This window comes from Phalacrocorax carbo, chromosome 1 (assembly GCF_963921805.1).
Source record: "Phalacrocorax carbo chromosome 1, bPhaCar2.1, whole genome shotgun sequence".
NCBI lineage: Eukaryota > Metazoa > Chordata > Aves > Suliformes > Phalacrocoracidae > Phalacrocorax > Phalacrocorax carbo.
In genome coordinates, this window is record NC_087513.1 from 70,009,465 (window position 1) to 70,034,945 (window position 25,481).

General features: G+C 41.5%; 1 protein-coding gene across 9 annotated transcripts in view; it reads left to right on the plus strand.

Annotated features, from left to right (window-relative positions):
* CALD1 (caldesmon 1) overlaps positions 1-25,481 on the plus strand; it is a 202,596-nt gene that overhangs the window by 148,870 nt on the left and 28,245 nt on the right. For 7 of the 9 annotated variants that reach the window (XM_064458948.1, XM_064458953.1, XM_064458939.1 and 4 more), the window contains 3 exons: positions 21,458-21,604; positions 23,203-24,199; positions 24,844-24,927. In XM_064458948.1, coding sequence (XP_064315018.1) covers positions 21,458-21,604; positions 23,203-24,199; positions 24,844-24,927 — 1,228 coding nt within the window. The remainder of the gene's footprint in view (positions 1-21,457; positions 21,605-23,202; positions 24,200-24,843; positions 24,928-25,481) is intronic. The other 2 variants (XM_064458972.1, XM_064458979.1) reach the window with 1 other exon arrangement.

The following is a 25,481-nucleotide window of genomic DNA, read 5'->3' on the forward strand; positions in this document are numbered from 1 at the left end:
CCTGGTATTACTCTCTCGGAATCCAAATGCCTCAAATGAGCGGTGAGAATTATTTATGATGAAAGGTAAATTTAGAAAAAAAAACAAGAAAAATTGAAGGAGTTCTAGGCAGAACAGAACTGGTTGAGGCTTCATGTCAGGTTTCTGACATTAGCTTTTTCTAAGTGAAAACAAGAGGCAATACTTTTTTAAACTAAAATGGGGTGGTTTTTTTGACATTTTCTAAATAAGAAATGACCAAGCTGCATCTTTGCAATATTTTTTAAAAATAAAATGTTCTGATCTTTTTTTTTTTTGGAATTTTTTATTCAAATTGACCTACATTTTAAAAAAAAAAGTTAAAAGAAAGAAAACTTAGATGAAGATTTTGTCCTCTTGTTTCAGGCTGAAGTAAAATAAAACAGCCCTGAACGTTTTCCAAATCACTTCACTCTGACAAGGGTTTCTTCTTCTGCTTCAGCAAATCTGGAAAATTCATTGTTAGTGCAGATCTTAACTCCAGATAGCTCCTCCACAGCCACGCTGTTGGCATAGGTGTTCAACCAGTGTGGGATGGGGGTGGCAGAATTTCTTCCTGCTTCTTCATACCCCTGCCTTTCCCTTTCCTGACAAACCTGCAGCCCCAGGCCTCCCCATTCACCCTGTTTCTATTTCAGAGTAAACAAGAAGGTTCAAAAGAACCAGGGAAATTCTCTGGTTATTTTAGGCCTTCTGTGTTCTTCTGTACATATATATATATATATGCATATATGTCCATATAATGCAGACACAGTAAACTGGATAATCCAAAACCATACATTTAAAAATCCAACAAGCAAAACACTTCCATCAATCGTTAAAGTAATTGAAACATGGAGAACTGACTGACTTAGTAACTTTTCACTCCTTTTACATTTTATTTTGTTAAAGAAAAGATTAAAACACCCGTTCTTTTCACTATTTTCGTGTAAGGACATTTGATTTATATTTTGAGCAGTGTAAGCACTTAAGTGTATTAAAAAAGTCGCCTTGACTTCAGTAAGGCCGTTTTCATGTATAAGTATCTGCAGGGCCAAGTTTGTAATTACATATCTGTATAATGTTAGCCTCCATATATTTATCTGTTCCAATTTTAATTCTCCTTTTCATAAAATCTATGATCAGATTTTGGAGCCTGAACTAAGCTGATGTCGTCCCTTTTAATTTAGGACTCAGCCCTTTTATTCTCCTCCTGTGTTTTATTTTTATTAGTTGCTTTCTTTTTGTGCTGATGTGCAGCACATATTGTTAAAGCCACTTATTGGAGCCAGAATTTTACAGCATGGAGACTGTCCTAATAAGGGAAAAAAAACCTACCCCTTTATTGGTGAGGTAAGAGAAATCAGGCAGCGGATAATTTTTTTGCTGATTGAGAAGGATAAGGTGCGGTTTGGCAGGTATCGCATTGGTTTGGCATTTGCTGACATGGTTCCTCTTTTCTGCAGTTCAAATCCTTTGCAGAGTAGACAGTCAGGGAGGGTTTCCCCTGTGCCCCCCTTTGCCTTTCCCTCTCCTCTTCCTTCTCTTTTTCACAAGTGTTCAGCGTTGCCGTGAAATCTCCCTCTGACACACAAACTGGATGTGGCAATGAGGAATTTTTTCAAGTCTTACAGTGCCATGCTGTAATCACCTTTTTAGGTAACAGTAGGCACGTTGGAACATAGTTTTCCATGTGGGTTATTCTACATCTAAAGCATTTAAACAGTTTGTGAGGTTGTCAGAAAAATCACACTTTAGTCCAAGATACTATGATCCAATTTATCTGTTCTCAAAAATGTGTCATTGAAGGAAAGTACTAACTACAAGGTTTAGTTGATGTTTTTAAATTGCTCAGCTGTTTTTCTTTCAAATTGCTTTGAAGGCCATACTGAATTCCAGAGATGAGTAACACATCCCAGGCTTAAATACAGGCTTCAGATCTGAAAATAGAGTTCTTTGGGTTTTAAACTGAGTTACAATGAACAAAGTTTTGCGCAAGGGCAGAAGATGGTATCTAAATTCTTTCCTTCCTCAGTCTCTCTCTGTCTTTTGGTAACTGAAAGATCAAGCCAAGTATTGGGTGTGCTTAAATTCACTCTGTGTTGCACCAGGAGAGCAAAAGTGATGTAAAGTGGCTGCCCTCTTCCCACCCGGTGTCCTTGTACAGTTCTTTGACTGTAGGAGGAACAACGGTTGACCTAGTCACTAAATGCCCAGCTTTCTCTCTCGCATTCTTATTTTCTTCCGAGTATAGTAAATTTGATTGTGTCAATGGTAAAGCAAATTTTTCCTCTTTCCCCTCTGCTATCGTAGTAATTTTAGAGTACATATCCTGTTATTGTTGAGGTTAGCTTACTGTAGGCAAAGGATGTGAAAGATAAACTCGGATGATAATAAAGCAGAAAAGAAAAATAAACAGCATTAGTATCAGAGATTGGACGTACTAGTTCACACTAAACAAAACACACAGATGTACCATTAGGATTAGGCTGCTCCCAAAAGCTTGCTGCACAGCCACATTTTTGGGGGTTTAGTTGTGTGGTGGTGGTTTTTTTTGTTTACTGCCTATTTGTATTCAGATCCTTCTTCCTCAAAGTCAGAATCTTTCCTGAAGATCAGGGATTTGGTTAACTTTGTCGTTGTCTTTTTTTAAATTTATTTCCATCCACCACTTTTTCGTATACCTTGACTAAGCAACAGTGAGAAATATTCAGATTCTCGTGAGCAAGGGTGACTGCATCAGAAACTGGTACGCCAACTGGGAAGCATTACTCTGTGCAAGCAGTTTTGGTTTTGAACCCTGAATCTTTTTCAGATCACTTTCAATATGTTTTATACTTCTGCTTAAGGAGGATCTGGTCCTGCTGTGGGTCCTCCAGGTAAAGGTTGCTGTATTACAGAACAAAAAAGATTATTCTTGTTCCAGGCAGCTTAAAACCCTATTTAGAAAATATCTCCTAACAGGCATGCCGTGCATTTCAAAAATCTGAGAAAGCAGTACCGGCTGAAGCCATTCATGTGCACTTGTTTTCCTTCCCTTGATATTCGCAGAAATGTGGAGGCCTGTACTAGAGGTGCATCCTTGAGACCAATGCACTTGTCACTACAGGATGTGAGATTTTGGCTTCTGTTCAGTTTGTCGTAGCCAAATTGCCTGCAGATTTTTTAACCATAAAAATATATTACATGTTTCTGAACAGGAGATTTTTGGCTTGCCAAATTCCATCTGCAATGCGTTCAGCACTGGAGTTCCTTCAGTGTAATTACAGAAATATCTTCTAGCTTCACAACTGTTGCTGTTCTGGCACGACCCTTACTACTAGCTTTTGTGTTTGGTTTTTTTTTTTTTTTTGGAGGGAGTTTTTGGTTGGTTTGGTTTGGTTTTAGTGGAGTTTGTAACTCAGCTGTAGGATCATGGGATGGGTGAGCCTCACAAGGCTGAATACACTGTAGTTTTCAGCATCCACAAATGATGTGGATCGACATCACACACTGACATGGCCATGGTTGAACCCTTACAGTCTCTTTGTTCCTTTCCAGGTAGTTCCTGGCTTTCCAGATCCCATGAGCTACAATGGTCTCTCCTTTGCCATGGGTTTCCTTTCCCTCTTTCTTTTGCTATTCCCTTTCAGCTCTCCCTTGCTACTGTGCTACACTATATTTTGCAAAGCCCAAATGAAATGTGTTCTGACCATACCATATTCTCTTGCATACTAATTTCTTCAAAAGCAGCCTCCCATTTTTAAACTAGTGTTGAATAATAGCCTCATGTATTTTGCGTAACACCCATCTTTCCTCTGTGAAGCAGAAGATTTTTAGGATTGCACTTCTCTCGCGGGTGGGAAATCACTGGCATGGATTCTGAGTGTGTACGATGGTGTTGGCCTTAGTCATCTGCCTCCTCCTGGAACAGGAGTGGTCAGACACATCGTGTCAGCAGTTTTCTTTCTCAGGATTTGAAAAAGCTCCAAAGCCTAATTAGCAGAGGTCACATCTGCTTCCAAAGCTAGCTAAACTTTTACTTCAGTTAGAAAGATAAGGCTGAAGACTAACCTTCTTCTAGTTCCTCTGTTACCTTTGCCATAAAGGCGGTAGCAAGGGAGTTTTGAAGTTGCCTGCAAATGCAGCTTTTTCTCAAGACTTACCAACATACTAAAAAGCTCTCTTTACACTGTAGCAATGCTGTCTTGGTATTCCTGCCAGTCCTTATCTATGTGGCTGTGAAAGCTTCCCACTGACAGCACATACATTTGCAATAATTTGCAGCCAATCCAGCTGAGGACAAATATTCCTGCCTTGTGCATATTTGAGAGCTGCACTTTGTCATTTGTCATTTTGGGATAGCTATGGGGTTAATTCCTTACTTGATTTTCTGGATTCTTCTCTCTTTCAAACTCACCCAGCACCCTGTGGAGTGATCAGGTTGGAGACAAAGTCTGGCTTGGTACCTCCCATCCACTCTTGTGCTTATAGCCCCTGAACTTAGAAAGATGAATACTCTGCACCTATGAAACAATATTAATTTCTGTTACATTCTCTGTGTGCTAGTTGTTTCTTGTGCTGTTCTGCCCTGGCAATCATACCAATCTCTTTTCTTTCCCCCAAAAGGATATAATTATGGTTTTCGCAAGATTCTAGCAAGCAGAGATTTTGCTGTTTATTGTCTAGTGCCTGGATTTTGGTCCCTTCTAGCACTTCTCAAGATGCATGACATCATTTCAGTGAGAGCCTGACTCCTGAAAAGGCTGACAGTGTTGCAAGGGTATGCAGCAGGGAGGTTCAGGCTTGGGAGAATTTAAGGTGCAGGGCTCACAGGTGTGGAGGAAGAAGATGGAGACGCCTATTAAAATGTGATTGAGTGAGGAGTGACAGGGGCTGCCTGGAATGTGAGAAGAAATTGGAGAAGGAACTAGAAAAGCTTCTGGGAAGGTGAAAAAGAGGAGAAAACCATTTGGACGTTTTCTCTGTAATGTAGGAAAGTAGGTAGAGGGGCCTTTCCTGGAGCTTCCCATACCTTTAGTAATTTTTTGGAAGTATTTTGAGCAAACTTTGGGCAAGGGTCCAGAAAAACTGTTTGTATATGCTTATGTTTGTAAGCATATGCTTATAGCTATTCACTAATACCGGCAGTTACTCTGTCTCATACTCATCTTCATCTGGCAGAAGCAACCATAAATATATCCAAGGTCACCTCATTGGCAGAGGATTGCTAGTGTTTAAGTTTTATGCCTATGTTTGCATTAGACCAATTGGTTTTATAATACCTATTGATGTAGGTAACACCTGTCATGCTAGCCTATGGATCCCCCAAATGGATGATTTTTTCACTGAACATTCTTGTGCATTAGTCAGATGGGAACTGAAGCACAAGGGAGTTTAAGCATATCATGCAGGGACTTGTAGTAGAGAGGGGCCAAATGAAGCCTTCTAAATCCCGTATTTAGCATCTCAACTACCAGTATGTTAGCTTGAGTTAAAAGCAAGCTTAATTTATTTTTTCCAATTTGGAGGATTGCTGATCCCTAAACCCTTTTGTTATGTCATAGCTGCTAAGGTTTATCTTCTTCAGACAGATGATTACCATATTATTATTTACTCAGTAATCTCAGTCAACTGAGTCTGGTAACAGGTTGGACCACACTCTTTGTGAGCAGAAATTCAAATTCTCTTATGCTTGTCTTAATTATGTATTATAACAGATATTCTGCAATTTACATTGCCAAATCCTTGCTTGCCAAATGTTATATTTTCACAAAAATATATTTAACATAGATTTGTGTATTGGGTTTATGTGGCAAGGTTTTGGTAATGGGGGGGAGGGGCTACAAGGGTGACTTCTGTGAGAAGCTGCTAGAAGCTTCCCCCATGTGCGATAAAGCCAGTGCCAGACGGCTCTAAGACAGACCCACAGCTGGCCAAGGTCGAGCCCATCAGCAACGGTGGTAGCACCTCTGGGATAACATTTTTAAGAAGGGGGAACAAAAAACCCCTATGCAATGGCAGCCAGAGAGAGGAGTAAGAATATGTGAGAGGAACAACTCTGCAGACACCAAGGTCCTTGAAAAAGGAGGGGCAGGAGGTGCTTCAGGCACTGGAGCAGAGATTCCCCAGCAGCCTGTGGTGAAGACCATGGTGAGGCAGGCTGTTCCCTGGTAGCCCGTGGAGGTTAACAGTGGAGCAGATATCCACCTGCAGCCCATGGAGGACCCTATGCTGGAGCAGGTGGATGCCCACAGGAGGCTGTGACTCTGGGAAGCCCACGCTGGAGCAGGCTCCTGGCAGGGTCTGTGGACCCACAGAGAGAGGAGGCCATGCTGGAGCAGGTTTGTTGGCAGAACTGTGGAGGATCCATGCTTGGAGCGGTCTGTTCCTAAGGGCTGCACCCCATGGGAGGGACCCATGCTAGAGCAGTTCATAAAGAACTGTAGTCAGTGGGAAGGACCCATGTTGGAGAAGTTCATGGAGGACTGTCTCCCATGGGAAGGTATCCCATGCTGCAGCAGGGAAAGAGTGTGAAGAGTCCTCCCCTTGAGGAGGAAGGAGTGGCAGAGACAACATGTGATGAACTGACCACAACCCCCATTCCTCATCCCCTGCACTGCTGAGGGGGAGGAGGTAAAGAAATTGGGAGTGAAGTTAAGCCGAGGAAGAAAGGAGGGGCGGGGGGAAGGTGTTTAGGATTTGCTTTTTTTCTCATTACCCTACTCTGATTTGATTGGTAATAAATTATGCTAATTTCCCCAACCGAGTCTGTTTTGCCCATGATGGTAACCACTCTCCCTGTCCTTATCTTGACCCATGAGCCTTTCATTTTATTTTCTCTTCCCTGACCAGCTGAGGAGGGGGAGTGATAGAGTGGCTTTGGTGGGCACCTGGCATCCAGCCAGGGTCAACCCACCACAGTTTGCTATCCAGTGGTTGTTTTTTGGCTCCTCCCACTGCCTTTCAAAATGCATGACTTAAATTCAGTGAGAACTTTCATAAAAGCCTAAACTACATTTCCCTTGCCAAGTGGCTTGGTATGCATATATGGATAGTTACTATGGATTGTTGGGAAAAGGATACTTGGACTAACTGTGACATGTTTGGATCAAGTGTAAGGTGTGTTCTCTGGTATTATTATTTCTAAGGGTCCATGTGCTGTGCAAATGCCTTGTTATAGGAGTCTCAGTGGCTTCCTGAATCACTCTTCTCTCTTGCAGTACAGGTGGGACAGAAAATATTTTAGCTCTGAATCAAGACAAAGTCCTGCAAAAGCCAGTGTTGGAAGGGTTTGCTGACATTCAGGTCAGTCCTATCTACACTGTGGGACTGAAGAGGGTGCAGTGAGAGCCGTGAGACACAGAAACCTTCCCATGTGATGTCTCTTACAGTTTTTGTAGGACTAAAACTCACCGGTGTTTTCTCACTTAATCACCTTTTGGGAGTCCTACCTCACCAAGCTGGCTTTCTGCACCTGTTGAAGCTTGAGAAGCAGAAGGGTTTTGGCAGCAAGCTAACTCCTTGTTTCCCAATGGTAGGGTGAGGACCCTGCACCTCATTTTCCATTCTTTCAGGCACTTAAGTGTACCTCAGTTCACAGCCTAGTGCTTCAAATAGGTGCCAGGCTCTGTTGAGGCATGCTGACCCCTGTGCTAAGCCTGAGGTGCTTTTGCAGTGACATGGCTGCAAGATCCTCTGGGCAAAACTAGGTTTTTGCTCTTCCTTTCTCATTTCCCAGCAGGCACAACTCTTTTTAAAATGCAAACTACTGATTTGGAAGTACCTAGCAACAGAAAGCATTACGCAGAGGAGAGGCAGGCTATCACTTGTTCAGAGAAGTCTCAGGGGAGGATGTCTCTTTGTTCGGTACGCCAGAAAAAAAGAACATCCCAGGATAATCAATTCTGCCAGTGGCTTTCACACGCTTTCAGGTACAGCAATGGAAGTCAGCACAGTGCAGCTGTTAGAGATGGGCCTGAGAGGAAGGATAACACATACCTGCAACAACTCCCTTTGGAAGTTGCTGGAAAAGCTCCTGGTAGCTTCAACAGGTTTTGGAGCAGGCGTGAAGTAGTGCAGCCAAAGCGCTAATCTTATCTGCTGTGTGGTTTAGCCTAAAAGAACTATGTTTGTCGATGTCTCTCTTTTTCCATTCCATAAACTGGCATTATAGTAATAATAATACCCATGATGCAGAAGTCAGAAGGGGTTGAAAGGATTAATTAACATTGGTAAAGCACGTTGAAATCTTTTGACGGAAAGAAGTAGGCAAGTGCCAAGTACAAATATAATAACAAGGGGAAAATAGCCATTGGTCTGCATTCACTCCTGGAATGTAATGGAATATATCAGAAGCCTTGGCTTAAACATTTGTGTGTGTGTGCACACTTAATGATGAATTTTTCTATTACCTTTTCTTTTAAAATGTCAGTTGAATCTGTAAAAAGGCTTTGCTTCTTGGTGATGGAAACTCATCTCTTGTCTCCTCTCACATTTGGAATTAGACACTCTTTTGCCTGTGCTTGCACTCTGTTCCCGTTAGCTGTATTGCTTTCTTACCTCAGCAGCCCTTCGCTATCCTCCCCACCTTGTTGCCCACCTCATCTTGCTGTCCTACTGTTGCTTACGCTCCTCTCTTCTATACTCCCTTCTGCTTTGCTCATTTATCTTTGCTGTTCTGGACTCACCTGCTGTTTCTTTTAGCAGTATGATGAAATGCAGATTAAAAAAAGTATATGTTGTGTGGCATCAGACCAGTGCTTTGGTTGTGGTGTGCAGAGGCAGGGAGAATCACAGCATGAAGTAAACCTGTGCTCTCTGGCTCACTCATTGCTGTCTGGAAGCAGCCTAGAGCTTATAGGTCCAGCCCGGGTTAGTGCTGCTCATCCTCTCCTGCAACCCAGGTGCCAACATGGGAGGAGTGTGAATGTATTTTGCCTGTTGGACAGGCTAGAGTTGGGACAAGGACTGAAAGCTTGTATCCGATGAACGTGAAGCACAGTAGGGGCTGGGGGAAGGCTGACCATTTAGGGCAGAGGATGGCTGTTTGGCAGTGGAGGATTTGCCAAAGAACCAACAGGACCTGATCAATAACAACTTGCTGTGAAGGTACAACTGGCAGTATCACTCAGCTCCCTGTGGCCATGCAGAGGTCATCTGTGTGGGGATGCTACAGTATAAAGCATTTTGCAACAGCTATTATAGACTGGTTCCCAGAATGATATTTGGAAAAAAAAGAAGCCCCCAAACTGCACCATAATAATTTCCATGATTTGGAAACATGCGCTGTATTGCAGAGAAGCCCCTTAATCTGGCACAGGGACTCCACAGGGCAGTTTCTCTGTGTTAGGTGCCTTATGCCTCTAACAGCTGTGTACGCACCATTGGAAGTCCACAGACTGTGGGCACTTCTAGAGCAAGTAAATTGTTATTTTATTCCATTTCCTAGTTTTTATCTGGGTATTTTCTGGGAATAACTCATGACTTGTAGATAACTTGTTAGTGAATATTTAAAATAAGTGAGGTTTGTGTTGAACTTCAGAGTTCCATGATCCATCCTTTTTAAAGAACTGTGGCTTTTAGATTTGTATTTCCAGTGTGATTGATTAGCTCTCATGCAAAGTCAGTTTTCCACAGACTTTCCCCAATAGTTTACACTGAGTTGTTTGGTAGCTTCTTATGAGTTAGTTCTCCTGGAATAAGGATCACAGAGGAGTAATGTAAGGGGAACAGGCACATCTAAGGGAAAGCTAACCGAAAGGATAAAGCCAGAATATTTTATTGTGTTTATGCGGGTGTAGCTGCAATGGCTGCATTTCAAACTTCCAGCTGTTTAAATCGCACAGTGCTGTTATATGATGTCTGCAAATCATTGTAACATTAGTGTGCTGTTCAAAGTGCTGTACGTGACCTTGCATATCTGTAAAGGCCTGTTTTATGGAAGGTTTTTTTACCTTTCATGAAGGTGAAAGACACATTGGGATTAGCTTTCAGAGAGATGCATGGAATGTATCTGCCCCTAATCCTGTTAGCAAATGACAGGATCTGCACTTGTAATTCCTCCACTGTCTCACTGAAAATGTCTCCTAATCACCTTGGCTGTTGACAGTAGGTTTCTTAAACACCTGAGAGAGACACAGATGCTTGTCCATGTTAAAAATGAATAGCCATGAATTTCCCTTGAAACCAAATCCGCACCTGCACAGCATCCGTGAGCTGTGTGCATGGGGACTCAGTACTAGAAAAGTTTGAGACATCTGATTTTCATTAATTTTTTTTCCCATTCACCATATGTTATAGAACTGAATGTATTTGTAATGCCGTATGCCCCCTAAAGTGGTCTATTTTGGTTAGCATAAGGCTTCAGACTCCTCTCTGTTTTGGTGCTTGTTCTGCTCTTACACATCAGATGCTTTCCTGTTTGCAGAATTTATTTCAATATTTAGTCTGTTGCAGTATGTTAAGGCTGTGTCCTCCTCTTACATAGTTTGTGTCGGGAAGAGTGGATGAAAAAAAGATTATTCTATGATTATCTGAATGATTATCTGGTAGAATTATTTTTCCAGGCTCCCTGTGTGCAAATGTATGCCTTGTACTATGTTTATGCAACACAGACTTTGCTGTATTCCTGAAAGCTCCAGCAGACGTCTTCAGGGACCTGCCTGGCTCTGAGCAATAGTCATTTAGTTACAATCTCTAATCCCCTGGGAAATATAGAGGGGTTTTGACACTTGACAGAGCCCAGGCTAATGCTAACACCCATGCTTTTTATGAATTGAGCAATAAAACCAGCAGGTTCTGACTGTTAGTCGGCATTTCAGATCACATAACATTTCAGGCAAGGCCAAAGGAGTTACCAAGCAATGTGTAGTCTGGGTAGTAATGAACCGCTATCTTACAGTTCCCGTTTTGTCAGTCATGGTGGATTTTGGCTTTCCAGACCCCGGGCAGTCATGTGAACCTGGCCCAATGCTGGATGTTAACAGCAAAGCCTCATACCCAGTCCTGGTGCTTGTGCACCCCAACAGATCTCTCTCCATCTTCCCTGTCCTCTGGGTATTTCTTCAGTATTTCATCAACCTTTCTCCATTCCCCATCTTGTGCCCTGCAGGGATGGAGGCTCCTCATCTATTGCTGCTGTCTGTCTCTCCCCTTCCCCAGCCCAGGGAGATGACTTGTTCCAGGCCCCTTCCTCCAGCCCAGTCCCTGTTTGATCCCTGCTTCCACCTTGCTCCTTCTTGCTCCAGTGGTTCTCTGTCCCAGTCTTGTTCAAATCCATGATCAATTTCACTCTTAAATCAGTGACTGATGTTACAGTTACAGAGCCATAGCTGTAGCCTATATGCTGATCTACTCTAGGTGTGGCTGTATTTCAGTGATAGATGAAATAACTCCTTTCAAGATGCGTCCAGCACTATAGGTGTGTGCTCTCCCTGAAATCAATCAATGTGATGCTGTGAACTTTCTTCCCTTCAGGATTCACCCATGGTAGAGTCCTGGCCCCTCGTTCCTTATTACATGCTACAAAACCTGGCAGGCAAGCGAAGAAAAAGCATGAATGCAAAGGGGGACTCTGCTCATAGAGAAGATTTGTCATACAAAACCAAAGCCATATTTGACCTCAAATTTCACATCTTGTTTTGGCAGGGTGGGTGGTGAGTAGGTGTATGCTGGAAGTTGATTGTGAGTAGGTTGTACGCAGTGATGGAGGATTAGAGAGTGTGTGACTGAGATTGGTTTTGATGTTAACGAATCTAGCGATTCTCCAGGTCAACTTTTTTAGTGTTTGTCCTTACAAGATATTCAATGGAGCAAGTACAGATTGAAACTAAAGAAGCAACCCTTGTACGAGACCTATCTTCATGGTCCTGCACTTCTATTAAAATATAGTGCTCTTACAATGCAGCAATCCTATTATTCTTTGTGGAGGGAATGAAATGCAAGCATCAGTTTGTTAAGAGCTCTCTATTTCTTAGTGTGCTGCATTAAACAAGCCTTCAAAGCAGGTAACCAGGGTGAAAGTAGAGAAGTAGATTAAATTGAAAGGCCAGAGGCTGGGTTTCCAGGTCAGTGGTACATACATAATTTATAATAATTCAGTTTGTGCTTTCCTGAAATTGTAGCTTTGCTCTTGTTTGCTAATTTTGGAGGGGGCAGCATGGTGTTTTGGAATAAAAACAATACCAGTAATAATCTGGTTTTTTTTAAAAAAAAAAAAAAGTTTAAACCTTTTTTCTTTACCTGCTTCAGTTACAGAACTAAACCAGTCAATGAACAGAGAAGGGTGAAAGCCAATTCTCCTCCTTCCAGTCAGTTTCCTTGCCTTTGTCTCTATAGTGAAACCTTGTTAAAATACCCCCTGTTTCTGTCACTGCTGTAGCTATGCTAGGGTGGAGGCAGCCTATACTCTGAGCACCACATTCCATAAATCTGATTTTAGCTCACCTAGCTGAGGTAAGTTTACAATTGCAGGGCTTCTCTGGAAGTTCTGCTTTATGCCATTGCTGCCCTCAGAATTGAACTGTTAGGAAGAAACACTGGGATGCTGTAAAAAGCCTCCAAAATGTTACAGTTGCTATTGCACCCTAATCCCAAGTGTAAGAACCCCAGAAGTACAATTTGGCTGGAAAGTACTTATAGCAGTCTAACAAATAAGCTGAATCTATTGTATTTTACCCCCTTTTTATTCATTAGTTTACCCCTCTCAAAGTGTATGCTCCAGGTACAGGACTAAGACAGACCCTGTTCTGCTTAATCTGCAACTTTGAGTTGTATTTTGGGAATCCAAGCTGGAGGAGCTATAGCTTTGTTCAGTAATAGAATTCTCTTGCATTTAAAGGGAGGTGGTTACATCAGAAAACTTGGCAAAAACAGACCATTGCTATAGGTATGGAGAAACTGAACAATAGTGATTGGGAATCCTCTTGAAATGGGCTATAACTGTTGAGCTTGAATAAAAGAAAAAACTCCACTTCCTAATGACAACACAAGTTCTACTCCAGGCTCTGGAGGAAAAAAAATATATTGCATGTGATATGAGTTTTTTATTTTTCATACTAATTTCTGATAAAAAATATTTCTTTTATATATGGATGCATATAAAAAATATATAGAAAAATTGCTGTTGGGCCATGAAAGATGATCCTGTGCTCTTGTTCAAGTTCCTCCCTGTAAAACTGCAGAGATCCTTATGTGCTTTTGCTCCAGATTCCCCACAGTCTGTCCCACGGGGCATCCATCCCTGCCTGCATCTACCTCAGAGTCATAGTTTAATGACATGACTATGTAGGATGAGCAAATGGCCTAATAACAAAAATCCTCCTCAGGCCTCCCTTGCTTTCCCTTCATTTAATGATCTCTGATAGGTATTATAGAATGTCCTGAGTTGGAAGGAACCAACAAGGATCGTCAAGTCCAACTCCTCATAGATGATGACATGAATTTTGTATTAACTTAAAAGATGCTTGGAGGAAGTACAGAACTTTGTAGCTGGAGCATGTCACATTGGAGACGTCAGTTTGCCTGAAGGTGCCTGTAAGAAAATGTAGGTTTCGTTCCTCAAATCTTTTGCATATTTTCTAGAAAGACCACAATTCTCAATGTGCAGGGAAATTTTTTAAAGTTACAAATGCTCATGTCTGTCTTAATTTTTAATTCCTTCTGTCTTGAATAAATCTCTCAATCATGTCAACTGGAGTTTTATTTACAATGAAATGTAAAGGAGGAGGAGTTAGATCTTAACTTAGTATACATTCAGTAAGCTAGCAATTTGAAGTAAGAAAGTGCCTTGGAAGCCACATTGAATACAGAGGCCCAAAATCCAAGAGAAAGTAAGTTTATGATTTGGCTTTGTAGCAGTTGTGGATTGTATATTCTGGGGCGAATCCTGTAAGTCCTTACTTATGCCTCAGCTAGGCAAAATGCCCATTATTCTCAAGTAATATGCCTGAAATATTACTGGGTAAGGTTGTGGCATAAATTATTTTGGATTTTATATGCAATAAAGCACTAGAAACTGGAGGTGGTGGCAGCAAGCAAAAAGCAATTTGCTGCAGAGTCAAAAAATACCACATCAACCACAGTGGTATGCACAGCAATTGGGTTTTGCTCCCACTTTAAGTTTGAAAAGTAAGTTTATTTTGTACACTTTTTGCCAGTTTGTCATCTGCCAGGGAAAGAGATTTCTGGGTGAATTTCACTAGGCTTCAGGGAAAGCAGTAAGAAGTAGCATTTATCAGCTAGAAGACTAATTATTGTTTTCTGCCTAGTTACTTATTTTTCCTTCCCTTTTCATGTGAAATTTCTAAATTAAAACAGGTTAAATATACCACACTGCTCTCTGACAGGTCAATGTCAAGTCTATTGTGGATGAAGTAAAACTGCAGAGCATTACAGACTTCACATATTGAGAGAATTACATGCTTTCCCTGGAACATTTCCAACAAACGCTTTTATCTAAATATAATATATGTTGGAGGAAAATTTGACATTGTTTCAGTAGCTGAAGGTTTTTACCCTTCATGTTAGCGGCCCTGTGTGCAATTTATGCTGAGGTACTCAGAGGCGATTTACCAGAGTTATTTGAATGTGGTTGGAGAATCTGCTTGCATTTCATATTATGAAACAGATCATCAGTTTTCAGCCATGAGGAAAAAAAAAATAGGCGCTTGCATGAGTCATTCTGCCTTTGTGCAGAACGATGCAGTGATGTTACAGACCAGCTCTAACTACGAGGCCCAGGCTTTAGGGCTTGACTCTAAAACCAAGCAACAGTGTTGTTATGTGCAGAAAACTGCAAGAAATGAGACAAAGCATTGGAAATCCTGGGCGTCTACGCAGCTGAAACTTACATTTTCAACAAAAACCAGTAATTTGGGAAGCCAGGATCTGTCCTAGAGGTTTCAGTATCATGTTCAGCAATGAAATAAAGTCTCTGGCTACTCTTGGCAGGAATTACTTGGTAGTCACAAAGTATTTTTGTCGTCAATATGGAGTCATTTCCCCTTGTGGTTATTGGCTTGCATATCACTTTTTGTACTTCATTCTTCCGTGTGGATTGCTTGCACCTCAGTTTTTTAGAACCAAATCGTTAAAGGGATGACTGTACCTACTCTTTCCTTACCTGTGAAAAAACCTAAATGTCAAAACCATCAAAATGAAAAAAAACACAGAGAAGAATGTACACAAGTTGGACCTCTCAGAAGACCTTGTCACACAAACAAGATAACAATCTCACAGCCAGATCCTTAACCAATGTAAATAATCTAAAGATTTTGCTCAGCTGAAACAAAAATCTCTTGTTGAAATGCACATTGTTTTATCTTTTAGGTATTTTAGGTCGAGGTTTAAAGTAGGAGAAAGGCTTCTAAAGGTATGGTAGGAAAGTAAGGGTGCCAAATCTGACAGAAATGTTCTTCTGCTAACCCATTGAATAAGAGGCTACCCAGCAGAAAAATAATAGTCCTTGAACTCTTTGGAGCTATGAAAAATAAGAAAGGATGTTAGAAAAACACAGTATGAAAATGATGTAAATGAGAAGGGAATACATTGAAAGGTGTGTCAGTCTCCTTTATTTTTCCCAGACAACTCTGTGGATATCTGGCTAATTTGCCCACTCAGGAGTACAGGCTGTGTAGCTCCGTAGAATGTATGGGTGAAAAGAGTAAAGATATCTGTAAGAGAGAAATTATGAGCAAAATGAGAAGGCATATACCTTCTGTAAATGGAAGACTGTAGTGTTTAAGTCCAGCAGGTGCCACTATATAATCTAATGTAGCTTTCCATACCTAAGAGATAATGGAATTTCACCAAGTTCTGTCTATAATGAGTCCAAGAATTGGAATTTTACTATAATATAACTTCCAAAAATGTATCCATCTTAATGTGGAGATGCACGAGATGGAGGTTCCATCATTTCTTGTATATTTAATCACCCTCACTGGTAAAAATATGTACTTTATTTCCAGTTTCAATTTGCCTGGGTTTAATTTCCAGCCAAGTGGTTAATTTTACCCACTTGTCTTTCCTACATTCAATGTGAAAAAAGTGGTGCATGTCAAATTGAGAAATATGTGAAAAATATGGGTGTTAATAACAGCATTCATGCACAACATTGGACTGAGAACTGTGGTGGCATGTCTGCATGTCTCCAGAATAATCCCGTGTTTTCACTCACTACATCTTTTTGAAACATGAGCATTTTGGACTGAAATTCTGCTTGTTCCCTCATAAAAATGAGTCTTCTTGAGCAGGTCTGAGGAGAATGCTGGCAGGTCTCATTGAATTATGGAGGAATGATTAGAAGAAACAGTTTTTCCAACAACTGCCCCCCACCATTCACCACATTTTTAGATATGACTTGAATGAAATACAGCTGATATTTGACACGCAATGCCTGACAGAGGCATAATCCTCTGGAAGCATGTGCTTTTGTTATGTTTTTCTGAGATGAAGATTGATCAGTTGTTTATATCCACGTTTTGAAGTTTGCATATCATAACACAGAATAAATGAACAATAAAAAATATTAAAAATATATGTGATCATAAATATAAGGGGACTGAATAGCAACAGTGACACAAAGAGCACTCCCCAGTGGGTATTACAACAGAGTTCATCCTCACCACACCCATCCTTTCAGGAAAAGCCTGGGTAAATAGAAAGGCTGTGTAAGAGTGCAGAAGGGCAACAAATTCAGCTTCTGTAGACTGAGTCTGGCAGTGAAATTTGTCATCAAAGATGTTTTACTGACCTCCCCTGTCTGCCACCAATTTGGAGATGTGCAAGTCAATGGATGTCGCTTCAGCTGCTGTGGTGTTAGGTAATGAAGGGTGATGGTCTTAGAAGTAGGTTAGATTGCAAGTGGAGGTACAGCAGTTTGATACAGGATGAATTATCTCATTTCTTGGGGTGGACCACAGGGAAAATTAATCTGTAATAGATGTAAAGGCTTCTAGATAACAGTGTTGTGTGGGAGAGAGCTTGCTGAAGAGGTACAGTTGCATCTAATTGAGGTACATTTTGGGAGGGTGGTGCTATAGAGGCAAGGTGTTTTTACAGGTGGGAGAAAGGGAGGACAGACTGGCATCTGAGTGCATCATGGGGGAAAGAAGAGGCAGATATGGGCTGCCTGTTTAAGTTAAAAATCTAGGCTTAAAGACTTTCATTCTATTTGAAAATTTTTGACATATTTCTGACGACCTTGAGGCGGAGTCAAAGCTCAGATCCACAGCTCTTCTTTCTCCCTGCTTCCTCTAGAATGGTATGGTTGTCCAGCTTAAATTAGTCATTGGTTTTTAACCACCCCTGTGAAAAATCAAAAATAATTTAGATTCATCATGTTTAGTTTATGACTCACTGAGGGCAAGTAGTGCTACAAATTACTAAGTTTCTCTTTAATCAGAATATACACTGTTTAGAACAGGGACCAGGTCTTCCCCTGTCTTTATAACATGCCTACTGTAGCAATCCCTTGAGCTTGATCAGGAAATTTCAGTGCTGTCATAATTCACACAATAAATAATAACATGGTAGTACTGGGCAAGAAACTTTAAAACCAAAGTGCCTCAGATAATGTCTGAACTGATTTGCGGTTTCAAGTGGAAACCAGTTAAAGCTGAATTGTATGAAATGGTTTCAGCCCCATAATCATTCTAGCTATTACCAGGTTTCTTACAGGGTTATAACTTTTTTTAAACGCAGTGTTTGACATAAAATAGAGAGGGTACTGAACCTCTCTGAAGAAGTTCTGAGGCAGATGGCCTCATCGCCTACATTCCAAATCCAGCAGAGTTATTTTCTACTCTAGGCTGTAGCGTCCCTCCATTCAGTCTGCAGGTAATGTTTTAGACTTACTCAAATAATCAGGAGATTTGTTTTTGACTTCAGCAGATTTGGGATTTCAGTCCTGGAGATATAAATCTGTCCTACCCACTCAACAGGGCAGAATCTCTGTTGTTGTTATCCCGACCTAGCGTGGTGGGAAATGTCCTCACACACATGAGATGCTCAGTCTCCTGTACTTGAGTTGTGCTGCATGGGAAGTATGACAGATTCAGCACTAATGCTTTACTAGAACAACTTACCAATAGCGCACAGAGCTTACACTGTTTTTTTTCATGCCAGAAACACAGAGAAGGTAACAGGAGAAGCAGTCAACACACTGCTATTTTTTTTTTTCAGTTGACATTTAGACCAGAGCTTGTTATCTTTGGTAACAAGGTGTAGGATGGTTTCTAAGTCGTCATCTATTCATCTGAATATTTAATAAGAGGTGTCACGTATCAGAAGGCTTGGCATACTTCTTTGAGATCACGCTGTGCTGCGCTCTTATTGGCTGACATAGCTGGAATGGCTAACTGTAGAGAGACTTGCCTGCAAAGACTTTGAGCAGTTATGCAGAAGGTGACAAATGGATATAAGGTTAGTTTAATTTAGTTGTGGGGTGCATATGCATGCTGGGCAGCAAGGCTGTCCTCCAAGGGTGGAGAAACAACACAGGCCAGCGTGGATCATCAGATTTCATCTGTTTGATATATAGAGCTGAAATCTTGGAGTCATACTTTTTTATTATTTCTTTGCTCTTGGTCTGAAGAATGTCAAAAGGTGTAGGCAAGTGGAAGATAAGCTCTGAAGAGCTCCCAAATTGATTTTGCTTGTGACGGGTAGCTAAGGAGAGCTGTAGCAGTGGGAGAGTGAGGATCAGTCTTCCCACTTCCAGTGGAGGGTGCATGAATTCATGTGCCTGCCTGTGGTTTATTTTCTATGTGAAATTTGCTTGGAACCCTAGGCAGCAGAGGAGGAGACGGCTACTTAGATAACTCAGGAAAAAGAGTGTGATGTGTCTGCTGAGTTAAGATGAATGAACTCAGTGCATGAGGTTTGAGAGAACAGTGAGATGAACACTGTAGTCAGAAGAGTGAGTTTTTCATGGGCAGAACTGGTGTTTGACTAACTTACACCATCTTTCCTATGACTGAATTTCTCATGGAAAATCAATGGCAGTTAGGGTGACTAGGTTGGATTGTTTCATAAATAATCCTGCTATCAGCTTCCTCACAGCATGGTCATTAGCCCATTAATTAACATAGCCAGCCCAAACCTGCATTTTCAGCCTACTCTACTATCAGTCTGTGGTGGCTACCAAGGTCCACTCCAGCAAATCTTATCTCCAAAGCAAGCAAAACAGCCTGTAGAAGTACGACTGGGAAGTAGCATTAACATAACTATAAAGAAAATATAAAGATCTGTAAAATATTGTTGTCGGTTATTGATACGACTATTTCCAGATTACTGGGAATGTTTCATGCATCCATGCTGGTGAACAAAACAATGCTTAAGGTGATCCTTATGGGTGGAGCCCTTATCTGGTGAACTTGCTTGCTGTAGCAAGCCACTGTGATATGCAGTGAGGCAGCGGATATTCTTAAAAGGCTATTGAGAGAGATTGTCAACTTTCTTAACAGATGATCTATGGATAAATGTCCAAAGACAGGAAGTACATATCTGTTCTTATTTAATGGGTACCATTTGGTGGGATTTTTTGCTTAGGGAATGTTTTTTTCTTTCCTTTTTTAGGTTTTCTGAGCAACTGGTAGTTTTAAAAAGGCATTTTAAAGAGGCTTTTAAAAGCAGTTTTTCTCCTTACTGTGTAGGAGTGTTCTCTGTGGGTACAGAGTGTAGGATAAGCTACTTCATACCCCTGTGGTCTCACTGCAAAGACAAATCCTGAGCCATAGGTACTGGGAATCAACTCAGTCATGGCTATTATTCAGCTTCCACAGGCTGAGAGTGGCATGCCCTCTCCTGTGCTCTTGTATTTGGAGTTCAGAGCTAAAAAGATCATAGGCTTCTTGCAGCCAGAACGTCTTGCTAACAAGTGGGCTTTCTGTGGTCAGTTTGCTCGTGCAGTTTTATTACAGAGAGTCTCTTTCTTCTGCATTGTTTTATTATTGTATTTATATTCTTTCTGTTCTAGACCTAAATGAAATGTTGATCCCCCTTTAAATCGCTTACAAATGACAGGAAGTGTTTTTTTCTTGTCTTCCCTGGTCACCTCTAGTGCTTTTAATTAGTTTCCTTCCTTTCTTCCTCTTTTCCCTACTGTGATCGTTCATGGCCGTGCTGCTCATGCTTTTCACCCTCTTTGAGAGAAGCTGTTTCTACAAAGAAAAGGTTGCAAGCTCTTGAAGTGGAGCATGAAAGCAGCAAACCAAATCCTTCATGCACTTAGCCAAGAAAGGTTGTGTGGAATGAAATTGTTGTTCCAGGTCTGGCAAGTGGCTCAGCTGTGTTGGGTTTTTAACTTCCATTTTTAATTTTTAAGGCAAAACTGGGATGATTCAATCTCTGCTGAACCTGTACTTTCTCACTTCTTTCAGAAAAAGAGAAAAGCAGGACCAGTACAAGGTGATGGGAGAGGCTGGGACCCAGAGTCCAATTTGTGACTTAATCAAAATGTTTTAGCTGCTTTTAATGTTAAAATATGCCTTGAAATATAAGTTTCACTATGCCTGGTTTTACTCAGAGCAGAGCTCCTTTTTTCTCTACCTGCATTGCTGTACAGCTAACTTAAATGGGTGACTACATAAGGAAAGATTACTTCTTAACTATCATGTATCAGATCATTGCTGGAAGTGAAGTAGATGAATGTCCTGACCGGGTCTGGCACACGTTAGCTTCCTATTTCACTTTCCCTGTGCAAAAAGATAAGAGGAATGCAGACCTTTCCCTTTATCTCACACGGTAACAATGCATCTCAGCAAAGATTTGAATGGGCTGCAGGATTATTAGGGTTGTAATATCTTGCTTTCCTTTTCAAGTAGGATGAAACTAAATGTAATCATCTGTTTGGCTAGATGAACACAGTGGGTTCTCAGCCATAGGCTTTCATCATAGCAGCAATCTTGTATGATTTGGCCTGGTAGGGCTCTGGGCTGACAAAAATTTTGTGGGTGTCAGATGTTTGGCACTCAGAACTGAGCACTGAGAGCCATTGTCATACTTGTGCCTCTCTGATTTTTAGTCTGTCAATTTCAGAATACTGTCACCATTTTAAGCATGTTCTTTTTAGAGGAGGCTAATGAAAAGCTGCTCGGCTATGTCCAGTTTCAGTTACATGGGCTTGAGCGATGGTCCGCTCAAATGCTGTTGTGTGCATACTGGCAAGATCATGGTGCAGTTTAGCAGGATGTTTGCTTAGTTGCGAGCTGGGCTTTTATGGTCTTGGTATTTTCTAGGAGCAAACTGTCAGTATGGTGTGGCTGCTGCCTTCACTATGACTATTTTGTAAAGTTCCTTTCTGAAAAAGAAAACAAAACTTGACAGCATCTCGATAGCTTATTTTCTAAATAGCGTATGGAGCAGCCACTGCAGCCATGCTTACTGTGCTCTGATCAACAGCTTTTTGTAATTTTTCAGTCACAGTGTCCAATATGCTACAGCTGCCTTTTTTTTTCATATCCCTAACGCTCTGTTGCAGGCTGTCCTACCAAAGAAATGACGATGATGAGGAAGAAGCCGCCAGAGAACGTCGCCGACGGGCTCGACAGGAGAGGCTGCGACAAAAGGAAGAAGGTGATCTATCAGGAGAAATAACAGAGAAATCAGAAGTTAATGCTCAAAACAGGTAAACATCTGATGTTATTTACTAACAAGTCAACAGTAATTTTTGTTCAGAGTGGAGAAGTATCTTGAAGGGGCCTGTTTTGCTACGTAAATTTTAAACACCAGGTTTGGCCATCCTTGCTCTGAAGAGGGCCTAACACTGTGAGGAGTGCCACTGGCTGTGTCTACACAGTGGGGTGGGAACATGACCGAAGCTGGGCTTAAGGCCATGCTCATAACCCATTCCTCAGGGCTGTCTGTGAGGTAACTCAGCTGGGGCTCATGGAAGGAAACACACCTGATGCATCCTGCTGTCAGATTCCCTCAGGCATGACTGCCTCTGGCCTCACGAACCTCCACATCTTTTGTCCTGCTTATAGGGGCCATGGTGTCATGGGGCCAAGGCACATGGGATTGGTGGGGACCGAGGCCTCAAGGTGCAGCTGAAACATGCCTGCAAGGTGCTGGGCGTTAGTGCTAGACCTCAGCCCTCATCTGGTATTTTTAGGGTTGTACAGCTATAAACAGCAGAAAAGCTTGTGGAGAGAGGTGCCACTTGTCATGTGTTGAGTGGGCAGAGCAGGGCTTCCAGTCTGTCCATCACTTATTCAGTTTCACGTAGTCGCAAAGAATATATCCAGATTTCCAGTAGTCATAACAGAATTGACAGAAAAGACCAGAAATAGACATTGTGGTATGAAGCTAATAGATACTGAGCACAAGTAGCATTCTATGAAAGACAAGGAGAATGGATATACATAGGAAAACAGCAACATTTCAGATTGTAGATTACAATATTTTTTCTACAATGGGAGGGGGGGGAAGCTAAAAAGAGGGAAGAAACCTGCACGCAGGAGAATTATACAGCTGGATTTTGAAGGAGTCAAAAAAAACCTCCAGGGACTGAGAGCAAGATCCAGTCCTGATACCTGCTGGTGTTGAATAGCATGTCTTAAATTAGGTGCTCTGCTCACTCCATTTTCTAACACATTATTGTCCCTGTACAGACAGTCTTAAGCTCACTGCACCCTTAATTGCCAGGCTATCACATTATGGACTGTATCTGTAGATGTTGTTGCTGAACAGGAGTAGCTTCTTGTTGCTAGAGAAGTTCACTTAAGTCAGAAAGTATCTTGCTTGTGTAGCATCTTGAAAAATTTTGCCTGGTGGTAAGACTGTGCATAAGACATGTATGCCTCAGGCCAAGCTGAAGAGGGCCTTAAAGCAAGCTAAGGTCTTCCAAGTATTCTGCTGCAGGGTGTAGAGGGGGAGGATGAATTTTTCAGTGCTGTTCATTTTGCAGCTGCTCGAAGCATCAGGGACTGTTCCAGTGCCTACTGAGGTCAGTAAGGCTCCCGGGGACTTCAGTGGCTGTTGGAGCTTGCCGAGAAGGGAACCTTCCCAGGCTCTGATATTGTGAAACACCACATTCCTATACATGTAGAAATGCCAAAATTAATCCCTGGAACCATTCTACTAAATCTTGAAGTATGCAACCTGTTGTGTTCTCAAACCATGGAATGATATTGCAGCAAGCTTTTTTTTTTCTAGAAACAGGTGCATACGTTGTTAGAAAGTTTGTTGGTTTTTTTTTAATGCAAAATTGTCACTTTTATGTAGTGTGGCAGAAGAGGAAACCAAGCCTACTACAACCACAGGGGGAACAGATGATGAAGCTGCGCTGCTGGAGAGACTGGCAAGACGGGAGGAGAGACGCCAAAAACGTCTACAGGAAGCCCTGGAACGTCAAAAGGAATTTGACCCCACGATCACAGATGGGAACTTGTCACTGCCCAGCAGGAGGGAAGTAAACAATGTGGAAGAAAACGAGACCACAGGGAAAGAGGAAAAGGCTGAAACACGCCGAGGACGCTATGAGATTGAGGAAACGGAAACAGTTACCAAATCATACCAAAGGAACAACTGGAGGCAAGATGGGGAAGAGGAGGAAAAAAAAGAAGAAAAAGACAAGGAGGAGGTACAGGAGGAGAAGCCAAACCAGGTCCCCATAGAGGAAAATCAGGTAGATGTGACAGCAGAAAAATCCGTAAATAAAGAAGATGTAGTAGAAACAAAAAATCTAGTTATAAATGCAGAGGAACATAAAGTAGAGAATGATACAAATGCTGTGCCAGAAGGGGAGCAGAGTATAACTGATGCTATAGATAAAGAGAAGCTTAGGGATGAAGAAAAGGCAGAGGAAGAAAGGAAGCAAGCAGAAGAAAGGGAGAGGTTAAAAGCAGAGGAGGAAAAGAGGGCAGCTGAGGAAAAGCAGAAAGCAGAGGAGGAAAAGAGGGCAGCTGAGGAAAGAGAGAAGGCTAAGGCAGAGGAGGAAAAGAGGGCAGCTGAGGAAAGAGCGAGGGCTAAGGCAGAGGAGGAGAAGAGAGCAGCTGAGGAAAGAGCGAGGGCTAAGGCAGAGGAGGAAAAAAGAGCAGCTGAGGAAAGAGCGAGGGCTAAGGCAGAGGAAGAAAAAAGAGCAGCTGAAGAAAAGGCTAAGCTAGAAGCAGAGAAATTAAAAGAAAAACAAAAGATGGAAGAAAAGAAAATAGAAGATAAACAGGTAAAACAGAAGAAATTACAAGAGGAAAAACCTCAAGCAGCTTTCCTAAGAAAACAGGTACAGTAAACATTTTGCACCAAAATAAGACACCTGTGGTTTGTGAGAAATGTAATGCAAGAAAAAAAAGATTGAATTGGAATTTCCTCACAGATCTATTCCTGCATTGAAATGACTAATACTTGTGCTCTTTCCCTTGCACTCTTTTTAAAAATAAAGCTCCTTACTTCTGCTTACCAATAATGCAGCGCACAACATGCCTGACCTCACTCCATTGTTCAAAGAAAACCTTGCATGTTCAGACCTCTGCATGTTTTTTTGCTGCCTTTTTTTCTCAGCCGCTATAAACTGGCCTAAAGCAGTAACACATGAGGTGAAGGCAGACACATCTTGGCACAAAATATTATGAGCACCTGGTAAACTGTGTGAGGAACGTGTGTGTTAAATGCAATCACAAGAGAGGGGCTTTCTGCTGGGACATGTGAGCATGATGCCACACAAGGAGAAGGACCCAGATGGGGAAATGGGAGCATTTGGAGAGGGTGGAGGGGAGCACAACTGCACATGGAGATGTGGGCACAGCAACATACGATGGAGATGTGGCTGCACACAGGATTGGTACGTGAACACAGTGTGGAGAAGCAAAAATGCAAACAGATGCAATGTTTTTGTATTAAAAAATTATTGAAAACCCAAAAACAAAGGGGGAAGAAAAAGAGGTTAAAGTGGAAGCTAAAAAGGAAAAGTTACCAGATGAGAAGCTCCGACCTACCTCCAAAAAAGATCAGGTAACTTGTAAACCATTGATTTAGAAGTTGTAGGGAAACCTGGGATAGGAAAGTAAATAAGAGACCTATAATTGAAAGTTGCTTGTTCAGCAAAGTACTTAAGCATATGCTTCACTTCAAGGATGTGGGTAATCTGCTGAAATAAATAGGGCTGAAGCTACTTACGTGCTTAAATGAAGTAAATGCTTAAGTATTTTGTTCTTTTGGGGCTTTAGAACCTGTTTGTCTTAGAACAAATATTTCAGGAAAGTCAGTTGTGTCAATAATGCAAGGATGGTTTGCACCCTAGGGATTAATTTTTCAGGACTGTGTCAACTAATCACCCTTCCCTGGTTTCCTCCCACTTTACTGTGAACTTTTTCCCTGTGACTGAGACCTACTCTTACAATAATAATATAATTAATAATAATAATAATCATCATCATCATCTAGGCCCTTTGGCCACCTGACTGCCTTAACTAATGATTTACCCCCAAATTGCAATGCCCCATGATATAAACCATACATACCCAAGATTCTTTTTTGTTTTAAAGAGAAAACCTACAAAATTTACT